Source organism: Pleurodeles waltl, chromosome 7 (assembly GCF_031143425.1).
Source record: "Pleurodeles waltl isolate 20211129_DDA chromosome 7, aPleWal1.hap1.20221129, whole genome shotgun sequence".
In the NCBI taxonomy this organism is placed as follows: Eukaryota; Metazoa; Chordata; class Amphibia; order Caudata; family Salamandridae; genus Pleurodeles; species Pleurodeles waltl.
The window spans coordinates 66,127,660-66,139,978 of record NC_090446.1 but is presented as its reverse complement, the minus strand read 5'-3'; the positions used below and the strand labels follow the sequence as shown (position 1 = coordinate 66,139,978).

At 47.5% G+C, this 12,319-nt stretch overlaps 1 protein-coding gene across 1 annotated transcript in view; it reads right to left on the bottom strand.

Moving 5' to 3' along the window:
- Nucleotides 1-3,150, bottom strand: part of SYCE3 (synaptonemal complex central element protein 3) — a 68,573-nt gene extending 65,423 nt beyond the window's left edge. The window contains exon 1 of the mRNA XM_069242944.1: nt 3,042-3,150. Within this exon, the coding sequence (XP_069099045.1) occupies nt 3,042-3,150 (109 nt within the window). The remainder of the gene's footprint in view (nt 1-3,041) is intronic.
- Between the last annotated feature and the right edge of the window lie 9,169 nt (nt 3,151-12,319).

Below are 12,319 nucleotides of genomic sequence, written 5' to 3'. Positions count from 1 at the left end.
TTGTGCTGTTCTACTTTCTGGACAGTCTTCTGAATGAAGGGGACTGGATGGAGCACATAGTAAAGTTTGAATGACTAAACCACAGTCTATGTATCCTCCAGTGAAATTGCAGCATACCTCTAGATGGAGCAAAACCATGGACAGTTATTGTTGTCACAAAAAGATCTAGCAGCAATCCCCACACATCTGGAAACATCTCTTAAGTTCATAGCCAGTAGTTTCCAGATTTGACTACATAAGTTGCTGACAAGCCAATTTAGTTGTATATGAATCAAACGTGAGATCCAGGTTTGACTACTGGCAACATAAGTTGCTGACAAGCCAATTTAGTTGTTTATGAATCAAACTTGAGATGTATTATTTCTTTGCACAGACCTCTTGAATAAACATCTGTCTTTTTATATTTCAAACTATGGAGGATTGTCATCCAGAACCTACAATTGAAATCTGTGTAATCTCAGGAGGAAATTGTTGAAGGCCAAGCAAATGATATTCAATACCAGAACATTTATGGGCATCCGCTTCTCATCAGAAGACCATAAAATGTTGTTCTCAATATACCTAAGAGACAGTCACTTGTGTCTATAGAAGTAAGAAAAACTCTCCTTCAAAAAAAAAATTCTGGAGAGGTCTATCAATAAATTGACTAAATCAGAGCCCAAAGAAAATGAGTAGAACTTTTGAGGTTGTGGCTTTAGAAACCATTACAAGCTCCTAAATATGAGGAATGACTAAGGTACTAGAACAATGTAATCTTTTTCAGTTCCAGCAACTTATTTTTGAGGTTTGCCTCACTTATCTTAACTGCTGCCTCCTTTTTATTTCTGCACATCACTGTTTTGTTTTGTCAAGATTAGGCTGGATTTTCAGGTTACCATTCCAGTAATCCTAGCGTTAAGTATATTTCGCTTCAGCTTTCCATGGTTTCAAAGGAGTTCTCAGGCTCTCCCACTAAAGATGATGGTGGGGGTTTACTCTTTGGTTGTTATTCAAGGAATATGTCGTCCCCTGCAGAGTTAACTCACTGCAGAGCACTGCACTCCTTGCTGTCAGAGACTATATTGAGTATGACTGGGGGTGGAGGGTGGGAGGGAGTGTTTAGCTACTACGTGTAAAGAATTCAATTGGTGTGTTCACTTTCAAGGGACTTGGGAACAGTGAGACTCTCTTGCACCGGGATGGCTCTACGACAGTCAACTCCCCACTGTTAGTTATGCTACCTCGCCTGTCAGCATAGAGGCCTGAGGCCTTAAATACCTCCCCAGATGTCAGCAAGTGCTGCAGGACCTCTGTCTACTTAGCCACTTCTCCACAAACGCCTGTGTCCTTGTCCCCAATAGTCTTACCACAGCATTGCTCTCTGCGAGCATCTAACACTATTGTCTTTCGTTCAACACCAGGCCCCGGAAAACACTGCTCCACCTCCATATCATACCAGGCTGCTAAAGTCAATTCAGTCACTACCCAGGTCTGGGGCTCCTCAGGCCATGGCTCCTGGATCCTCCCACAGGGCCCTGTCTTATCAATGATGGCCTGATCAGGCCTCTCTCCCTAAGAAGTCTGATATTTTGTCTCCTTTTTTGTAAGCAATTTTATAACCTTGCTGCGACATATAGGAGGCACAGCTCACTTCGCAGACAACGTACATGCATGTTGCTGGATGTATTACTTGGGATCTACAAAGGGGACTAGTTAACCGGCTCTCATGGAATAGGTGCAGCTTACTCTTCATGCAAGGTAGATGATTCCAGAGGGCTTTGTGCCAATAGCAGGACATAAAGTTTAAGTCTGCACTAGATAACTGTTCTCCAGTCTCAAACCACAGGCGTTAGGTGAACCAGTTGATGCAAATGGTCAATGAAATAGCTTGTATACCTTAGCATCAGAAAGTTGAAGCAAAAGCAACCAAGTGGAAGGAAAAAGAGGACAGTGAGAAGAAAAAGCAAAAGAAAGTCCAAAATAAGCCAAGAGTATCAGAATAAAGTTAAAAGAGAAGGGAGCTCTTATCCACCAGATTTGGCGCGAGAGAGAGGTAACTGACAAGGGTGCACATATTTCCTAAGGCATGGTCCCAATGATGCACACAACTTCACACTCTACTGGTGAGCAAAGCTTGATTTAACATTTATCGCAATGGTTTCGGGTACTACCACTAGGAGCAAAGTACATACAAATTGAGAATGCTTGAGAGCAAGGGAGCAACAATACATGCATTAAGTGCTTTCTTTCCTCTTTCTTTGAGTAATCCCCTCATGAAACGTTTGCATGAAGTAAGCAATAGCGATCGATTTCTTCCAACATCTTGTGCTCATCTTGATTGTTAAGCTCATACTGAACCTTTCAAATATCCCGGAAACAGGAGTTACCCCAAGTCTGCACACAGGAACTATGCTGTCATGGTGTCTCTGTCAGTTATAAAACTGAGAAAGAGAGTTGATTCTTGCATGTGCTGAACCAGATCTACTGGCTATTAATAGCCTCGTAGATAGCACAGACTGGTTATACGCTATTACAGCAGATGTGAATGTATAAATAAAGTTCACATTATAGCACCCAGTTTGCTGAGTACAAATGAATGGTAAATGACAAGATGATGTACATAACTACAATTTCCTGAAGTCAAACAGCAAGTTGGAGACACTAAGGGGGTTATTCTAACTTTGGAGGAGGTGTTAATCCGTCCCAAAAGTGACGGAAAAGTGACAGATTTACCACCAGCCGTATTACGAGTCCATTATATCCTATGGAACTCGAAATACGGCTGGTGGTATATCCGTCACTTTACCGTCACTTTTGGGACGGATTAACACTCCTCCAAAGTTAGAATAACCCCCTAAGTTTTGATGCTAACGGCTGACAATGCCTAACATTACTGTATATACACCAAACCAGTGCCTGCCTACTATTTTACAGGCCAGTCCCAATTTTGACACTTTGCTCAATGGAGAAAGCGTCACACCTTTAAGGAAACCATAGCACCAGATGGATTTGGATTGTTATGGCATGACTGTGTAAATATTAAACTTAGCATTAAAAACTACCTGATATTTTCTCCATTTCTTCTAGCATTTTTTCCAGATCCTTGTTCAAGTCGCGAAGCATTTTTGTCACATTGTTATAATTCTTGTCATGATGTTCAGATTCTGCCATCTGAAAGAGATAGATAGCAAAAGCCATTTCACTCGGAGCAAGATGATGCCACTGGCTATCACAACCTAAAGCTCAAATATAAAGAATTTTGATTTGACTCGCAGAATTACATTCCTGAGACCAAGCAGGCTCAAACACCAGTGACCAGTGGCGTTTGCAGACATTCATAACTTATACTTTAACTGAATGATGTGCAGCTAACGGTTTTATGAAATGAACTTAACTGATGGTGTCCAATGTTTAGGTATCCTTTTAAGATATATTTATTTTATTGTATTCTACAACAATTATTCTGTTCTTATAGCTATTGTCTTTTTGAGAAGACCTACAAAGAAGATATTGTTAGCGTCGGAAAGTAGCAGGAAGAAAAAGACAAAGGGCCAATGGGCATCTGAAGAGTGCAAAGGAGAGTAAGCTAATTTGAGAAGTCAAAAACAGTATACAGAAATAGGCTAGAGAGAGAGCTCGGAAAATGACAGAAGAGCAGATTAAATAATGAAGGCAATCAGTTTGCACTCTGTTCAAACAGGGACCCTCACTCTAGTTATTGTAAGGGAGATACACAGCTAAGATAACCCCTGCTCACCCCCTTGGTAGCTTGGCACAAGCAGCCAGACTTATCTCAGAGGCAATGTGTAATGTATTTGTACCAACATACACAGTAACACAGTGAAAACACCACAAAATCAGTCAACACCAGTTTAGGAAATTAGCCAATATTTATCGTAGTAAAACTAGACCTAAATGACAAAAATCCAACATACAGAAGCAAAGTTATGAATTTTCAAAGATTAAACTTCAATATAGCGTTTAGAAACACAAATGCTTCAATTTGGTGTTATCACTGCTTCATGACGGAGTCTTTCCCAACAATCTGACGCCAATGGTGCCAGTCACTGCGCCGCACGGACTCCCAGGTACAATAGCTTCTGAAAGTGAGGAAACAAGCTGGTGCACAGAGTTGGGGAATCATGGCTTCGCTGGATCAGGTGTGGCATCTATGGGAGAGATTGGCCTTGCAATAGTGAAAACCGAATATGGCAGTATTTCACTATCAGGACATGTAAAACACACCAGTACGTGTCCTACATTTTAAATACACTGCACCCTGCCCATGGAGCTACCTAGGGCCTACCTTAGGGGTGCCTTACATGTAGTAAAAGGGAAGGTTTGGGCCTCAGTTCCGATGCTCAGGAGCAGTGGAGCGGAGGCATCGGTGCAAAGCATCAGGTCCTTGCTGCGAAGCAAGGGAGATGAGGCTGCGTAGGTGCAAAGCGTTGATTCCTTATACTCTGGCGGGGTCGATGTCCGGCGGGTCAAGACATGGTGGGGTGACCTCATGGGGTCAAGGTCATGCTACGGGGCTGCAGGAGCCGCGGCGGAGTCGGGTGTCACGAAGTCACAGGACGTCAGGGGCTGCTGCGACGTTACGCAGCGATGTTGGTCTGAGTCATCTCACTCCAGCGGGGACCAAGGCTTCAGTTGCAGGCGGCGGCGCAGGGTCAGGCAGCAGTGTCAGTCCAGGTGTCTACTAAAGTTTGTGCACTTGGTTTTTCTTAGTTTTTCACCAGCTTTCACTCCTACGGGCCCTGAACTGGAGTAGGCCCAGCTGGCAAGTTAAAGTCCACAGTAAGTGAACCCAGAGGCTGGTATGTGAAGTTTTTGCTGTCCCTGAGACTTCTTAAAAGGAGGCAGGCTCAGCCCAAGTCCTTGGAGAAACTTCACAAGCAGGATACACAGCACAGTCCAGTCTTTGTCCCTCTAAGGCAGAAGAACGAGTTACTTACCTTCGGTAACGACTTTTCTGGTGGATACATTAGCTACCTGTGGATTCCTCACCTAATGAATACTCCCATGGCGCCAGCATTCGACGGAAATCTTCTTACTAGTCTCTGCACGTCGACGAGGACGTCACTCTAGCCCACGCGACGCCGTCTGACATCATACAGGCAATAAGAGGTCCTCGACGACGTGCGGACGTCAGTACCAATCATTTTTTACGTGCATGAGAACAACCAGGCAATGCAATGAAAGAGCAAGGCAACATCCCATTACATTGTAAAAATACACAACATTGCATGAATAACTGTAAATCTTTTATATATATATATATAACTCTCTCTTTTTAAAATATATATCTACACATCAAGTATATACACAAAGATATATACATATATACATATAATATATACAACATCTATTGCACCCTCAAAGACCAAGAGGAGCGTACTCAAGGATTACTTGGTAAGACCAGAAAGGCAACGGGGAGGCGGGTGGGACCGTGAGGAATCCACAGGTAGCTAATGTATCCACCAGAAAAGTCGTTACCGAAGGTAAGTAACTCGTTCTTCTGATGGATACAACTACCTGTGGATTCCTCACCTAATGAATAGAGTCCCAAAGCAGTACCACGCCCGGCGGTGGGTGCCTAAATGGTCAAACCAAGAAATCCTGCAGCACTGACCGTGCAAAATGGCCGTCCCTTCTAACCTCAGAATCCAAACAGTAATGTTTTGCAAAAGTGTGAAGGGACGACCAAGTTGCGGCCTTGCAGATGTCGACCACAGGAACACCTCTGGCCAAGGCCGAAGTGGCCGACTTAGCTCTGGTGGAATGAGCTCTAATGCCCTCAGGAGGATCCTTCTTTGCCAAAGAGTAACAGATTTTAATGCAAAGAACAACCCACCTGGATAGTGTTCTCTTGTGGACTGCCTTTCCTCTCCTCTTGCCCACGTATCCAATAAACAGCTGATCCTCCAGCCTGAAATCCTTTGTTCTATCAATAAAGAAGCTCAACGCCCTCTTTGGGTCCAGACGGTGCAGTCTTTCTTCCTCTTTGGAAGGATGAGGCGGAGGATAGAACGTGGACAAAGTAATTGCCTGAGCCAAATGGAAAGGTGAAACAACCTTCGGGAGGAAAGCAGCCTTGGTCCTCAACACCACCTTATCCCCATAAAAAGTTGTATAAGGGGGCTTTACTGATAAGGCCTGCAACTCACTCACTCTCCTTGCTGATGTTATAGCTATCAGGAAGACTGTTTTTAAAACCAAATACCTTAAGGGGCAAGAATGCATAGGTTCAAAAGGGGACCCCATAAGGAAAGTCAGGACCAAGGACAAATCCCATTGCGGCATAACGAATGGATTTGGAGGATATTTATTTAGAAGACCTTTCAAGAATCTGATAACAATAGGGGATTTAAATAAAGATGGTTGGTCTGGAAGACATATGAAGGCTGACAAGGCCGATAAATAACCCTTAATGGTAGCCACTGCACAACCTTTCTGCGCTAGAGACAGAGCAAAAGACAAAACGTCCGATAGATGAGCATGCAAAGGATCAATCTGCCTCTCTCCACACCACGCAACAAATTTAGACCATCTATTAGCGTAGATAGATTTAGTGGAGTGTCGCCTGGCCGCTAATATAACATCCACTACCTCAGGCGGGAGAGAGAAGGAACTCAGGTTGCCCCGTTCAATCTCCAGGCATGTAGGTGCAGACTCTGGAGGTTGGGGTGTAGAACCTGCCCCTGCGACTGCGAGAGGAGGTCTGCCCTGAAAGGGAGACGGAGCGGAGGGCACATTGAGAGTTGGAGAAGGTCGGAGTACCATACCCTCCTTGGCCAATCCGGAGCTATTAGGATGACTAGAGCCCGGTCATGGCGAATCTTCCTCAATACTCGAGGAATCAAGGGTATGGGAGGAAACGCGTAAAGCAACTGGCCGCACCAGGTTATTTGAAACGCGTCCCCCAACGCTCCCTGCATCGGATACTGGAGGCTGCAGAATAACGGACAATGCGCGTTCTCTCGAGTGGCAAACAGATCTACCCGAGGAAACCCCCACCTCTGGAAGATTAAACGGACTTGATCTGGATGGAGACGCCACTCGTGGTCTGCCGAGAATTGGCGACTGAGACTGTCCGCACGCACGTTCAAGACTCCGGCCAGATGGTTTGCTATCAAGCAAATCTGATGGTCCTTTGCCCAGGACCATAGTCGAAGAGCTTCTCTGCAGAGAAGGTACGACCCCACTCCTCCCTGCTTGTTTATGTACCACATCGTGGTAGTATTGTCCGTTAGGACCTGTACCGACTGACCACGAAGGGAAGGGAGGAAGGCCTTGAGAGCCAGACGTACAGCCCGTAACTCTAACAGATTGATGTGAAACATCTGTTCCTCTGGAGACCAAAGACCTTTGATCTCCAGATCCCCCAGATGAGCTCCCCACCCTAGAGTGGAAGCATCCGTTATGACTGTGGCCACTGGTGGCGACTGCTGGAACGGCTTTCCTTGTGAAAGATTGTTGCTTGCAATCCACCACTTCAAATCCACAGCAGCATCTCTGGAGATCTTGACAGTACCCTCTAGATCCCCTTTGTGTTGAGACCACTGCCTTCGGAGGCACCACTGAAGAGCCCTCATGTGCCAGCGAGCATGCGTGACCAACAGAATGCAGGAGGCAAACAGACCGAGCAGACGAAGGACCTCGAGGACTGGAACTACCGCTCCATTTCGAAACATTGGAACCAAATCCTGAATATCTTGAATCCGCTGAGGCGGAGGAAAGGCCCGACCCAATGTTGTATCCAGTACTGCCCCTATGAACAGGAGGCGCTGAGAGGGCTCTAGGTGAGATTTGGGCTCGTTCACCGAAAAACCCAGGTCGAACAACAACTGGGTTGTTGACTGTAGATGATGCGACACAAGCTCCGGGGACTTGGCTTTGATCAACCAGTCGTCCAAATAAGGGAATACTGCTATCCCCTTCCTTCTGAGTTCTGCCGCAACCACCGACATCACCTTCGTGAAGACTCGAGGTGCTGAAGTAAGACCAAACGGAAGGACCGCAAACTGATAGTGCTGCGATCCCACCACAAACCGGAGATACTTCCTGTGTGACTTGAGTATCGGGATATGAAAGTAAGCATCCTGCAAGTCGACAGACACCATCCAATCTTCCTTGTTCAACGCCAAAAGCACCTGTGCTAGGGTCAGCATCTTGAACTTTTCCTGCTTGAGGAACCAATTCAAGATCCTCAGGTCCAGGATTGGTCTCAAACGACCATCCTTCTTGGGAATCAGGAAATACCTTGAGTAACATCCTCAACCCCTTTCCTGCTCTGGGACCAACTCCACCGCGCCCTTTGAAAGGAGGGCTTGTACCTCCTGTTCTAGCAACAGGAGGTGTTCTTCTGAACAATAAGAAGGGCGGGGCGGGATGAGGGGCGGGAACTCCCGAAAGGGAAGGGTGTAGCCTTTTCCCACAATACTGAGAACCCAAGTGTCCGTTGTAACAGTCTTCCATTTGGTGAGAAAATGCTGTAATCTTCCCCCTACAGGAGAGGAGTGAGTGGGAAATGGTGGAAGCCTAAGGCTGCTTCCCCTGCTGCACCCCGCCAGAGGATGAGGAAGAGGCAGAGTGCTGCTGAGAGGCTCCTCTGGTGCGGACCCTACCTCTCCCCCTAAAAGATCTATAGGGATGGGAAGAGGCAGGTTGCTGATATCTTCCCCGAAAGGAAGAGGAGGAAGAGCCACGCCCAAATCCACGAAACCTCCTGAAAAATCTGGAAGAGGCCGTGGAAGAAGGAGCTTGGAGCCCTAACGACTTAGCCGTGGCCCTGCTCTCCTTAAAACGTTCCAAGGCCGAATCAGCCTTGGCTCCAAACAGTTTGTCCCCATCAAACGGGAGATCCAACAATGTGGACTGTACATCCGCAGAAAAGCCCGAGTTACGGAGCCAGGCCTGTCTCCTTGCCACCACAGTTGTGCCCATTGCTCTGGCTACCGAGTCGGTCGTATCCAGTCCCGTCTGGATAATCTGGGTCGCAGCAGCCTGGGCATTTGAAACAACATCCAAAAGACCCTGGGGAAGCTCTGTAAATGATGAGGAAATGTCATCCATCAGAGCATGAATATACCTCCCCAGGATACAGGTTGCGTTGGTGGCCTTCAACGCCAGACTGCAGGACGAAAAAATCTTCTTGGACTGCGCCTCTAGTTTCTTTGAATCTCTGTCCCCAGGCACCGTCAGGAAAGAACCATGCGCTGACTTAGATGAACAGGAGGCCTGCACCACCAAGCTCTCCGGCGTAGGGTGCCTAGACAGAAAACCAGGGTCAGTCGGAGCCGCCCGATACCTCCTGGCCACGGCTCTGTGAACTGCTGGGGAAGATGCCGGCCTCTTCCACACCTCTAACACCGGATCCAGCAGAGCGTCATTAAATGGCAAAAGAGGCTCCGCCGCATCTGAGGCCGGATGTAGCACCTCTGTTAGAAGGTTTTGTTTAGCCTCCACCACCGGCAAAGGCAGGTCCAAAAAACTAGCTGCCTTCCGTACCACTGCATGAAAGGAAGCAGCCTCCTCAGTGTATTCTCCCGGGGACGAAAGATCCCACTCAGGGGAAGTGTCCAGCCCACTGGCCGACTCCAGACCACGCAGCCCATCACCCGAGTCCTCTAGCTCTCCTTCCTCCAGGGCTCGTTGGTACTCCTGCTCCTCTAATACACGGAGAGCACGTCTCCTCGAATGAAGCCGTTGTTCAATACGCGGAGTCGACAATGCCTCCGCCGAAGTCGAAGATCGGCGCCGATCTTCAGAAGCCACCGACGCCGCGTCCGGCGCCACAGGTAACTTCGGCGCGACGAAAGAGCAGTTGAAGCAGATGGACCCACCGGAGTCACAGGCCGAAATCCCGACGTCGACGGGATGGAAATCCCCGGGGCCAATCCCTCTGAAGCCACCGGAGCGGCCACCGGCGCCGACACTGGCGCCGAGCCCACGTTCCCAAAAGGGAGAAAGGGCATAAAGGGTGCCGGCCGAAGAGGCGCAGGATCACCCAATGAAAAGGCCAAAGGCCCAGCCGGAGCACCCCCTGGAGCCATCTGTTGGAAGATGGCATACATCGCATTCAAGAATGCGGAACTATCGGCTCCAGGGGTGGGAAAAGCCGGATACTGGGGTGCCTGTCTCGGAGGCGACCCCGACGCCGGCCTCGACGTCTGCAACGCCGGAGAAAACACCTGAGGCTCCAATACCTCAATCACCGACGCCTGTCCAGGTGAAGTTGGAGACGCCGGAGAGGGCAACGGCGTCGAAGGATGCGGCGTAACCGTGGGACTGATCTCCCATGTCCTTCGGCGCCGATCCGAAGACCTGGAACGAGTCTCCTTCGAATGACGCCGAGATTCTATACGGCGCCGGGAGTCTCGATGACGCCGATGTCTTGGAGAAGAAGACTTCTTGTGTTGCTTCTCCTTCGATTTCGCCATAAACAGCTTCGCCTCACGTTCCTTGAGGGCCTTTGGATTCATGTGCTGGCATGAATCACAAGTCGAGACGTCGTGGTCGGAGCTCAAACACCCAAGGCAATCGGAATGAGGATCCGTCACCGACATCTTGCCTCCACACTCACGACAAGGCTTGAATCCAGACTTTCTCTGCGACATTATTACCACAGCGAAAGACTACGCAGCAAAAATACACTGTAACCACAAAAGTAACAGTTGCTCCCTCGAAGATAACCGTTTTGAATGCACGGAAAAAAGGGAACTGACGTCCGCACGTCGTCGAGGACCTCTTATTGCCTGTATGACGTCAGACGGCGTCGCGTGGGCTAGAGTGACGTCCTCGTCGACGTGCAGAGACTAGTAAGAAGATTTCCGTCGAATGCTGGCGCCATGGGAGTATTCATTAGGTGAGGAATCCACAGGTAGCTATTGTATCCATCAGAAGCAGCAACTGCAGGCCAAGCCAGCAAAGCACACACAGCAAAGGGGGAGTACTCCTCCTCCAGCTCTTCTGCTTGGCAGACGTTCCTCTTGATACCGAAGTGTTCTAAAAGTCTGGGGTTTTGGGTCCACTACTTACACCCAGTTCTGCCTTTGAAGTAGGCAAACTTCAAAGGAAAGTATCTGTTGTTTTTAAGATCCTGATTTGCCAAGTTCTAGCCCCAGACACACACAAGAGGGTTGGAGACAGCATTGTGTGAGGACAGGCCCATCCTTATCCGGTGTAAGTGTCGGCTTCCTCCTCCCCACTCTAGCCCAGGTGACTCGTAAGAATATGCAGAACATTCCTCTGCTCCCTTTGTGTCACTGTCATGAGGGAATTTGTAAGAAGCCCAACTATTAGTCTGACCTAGATGTGGATTCCACAGGCAGGCAGAGGCACAGAATAGTTAAACAAGAAAATGACCACTTTCTAAAAGTGGCATTTTCAAACAGACAATCTAAAATCCAACTCTACCAAAATATGTATTTTTAAATTGTGAGTTCAGAGACCCCAACCTCCATATCTCTTTCTGCTCCCAATGGGAAACTGAACTTAAAATATATTTAAAGGCAGTCCTCATGTTAAACTATGGGAGAGATAGGCCTTGCAATAGTGAAAAACAAATTTGGCAGTATTTCACTATCAGGACACGTAAAACACACCAGTACATGTCCTACCTTTTAAATACACTGCACCCTGCCCATGGAGCTACCTAGGGCCTACCTTAGGGGTGCCTTACATGTAGTAAAAGCGAAGGTTTGGGCCTGGCAAGTGGATACACTTGGCAGGTCGAATTGGCAGTGCAGGACTACACACACAGACACTGCAGTGGCAGGTCTGAGACATGTTTACAGTGCTACTCATGTGGGTGGCACAATCAGTGCTGCAGGCTCACTAGTAGCATTTGATTTACAGGCCCTGGGCACCTCTAGTGCACTGTACTAGGGACTTACTAGTACATCAAATCGGCCAATCATAGAAAAGCCAATTACAAATACAGTTTACACAGAGAGCACTTGAACTTTAGCACTGGTCAGCAGTGGTAAATTGTTCAGAGTACAAAAACCACCAAAAACGAAGTCCAGCACACAGTCAAAAATACCGGAAGCAGAGGCAAAATGATAGGGGAATCCATGCCAAGGATGCCAGGTATAACAGGATGGTTGAAGGGAGAGCAAAAGTGTGAAATCAAAAGCAGAAAAGGTGATGAAATGAGGGAAAGAGTGAGAGATAGAGAGAGAGAGTGAAAGAAACAAAGAAAGAAAAAGGAAGGTGTAAGTAAGCGGTCCTCAGATCTTTTGGATTAGAGATCCCTTTCTTTCAGCAGTCTGTAATATTGCATGTATTTTCATACTCTCCCTGTGCTGCTTCCCCCTCACATACCACCTTTCAC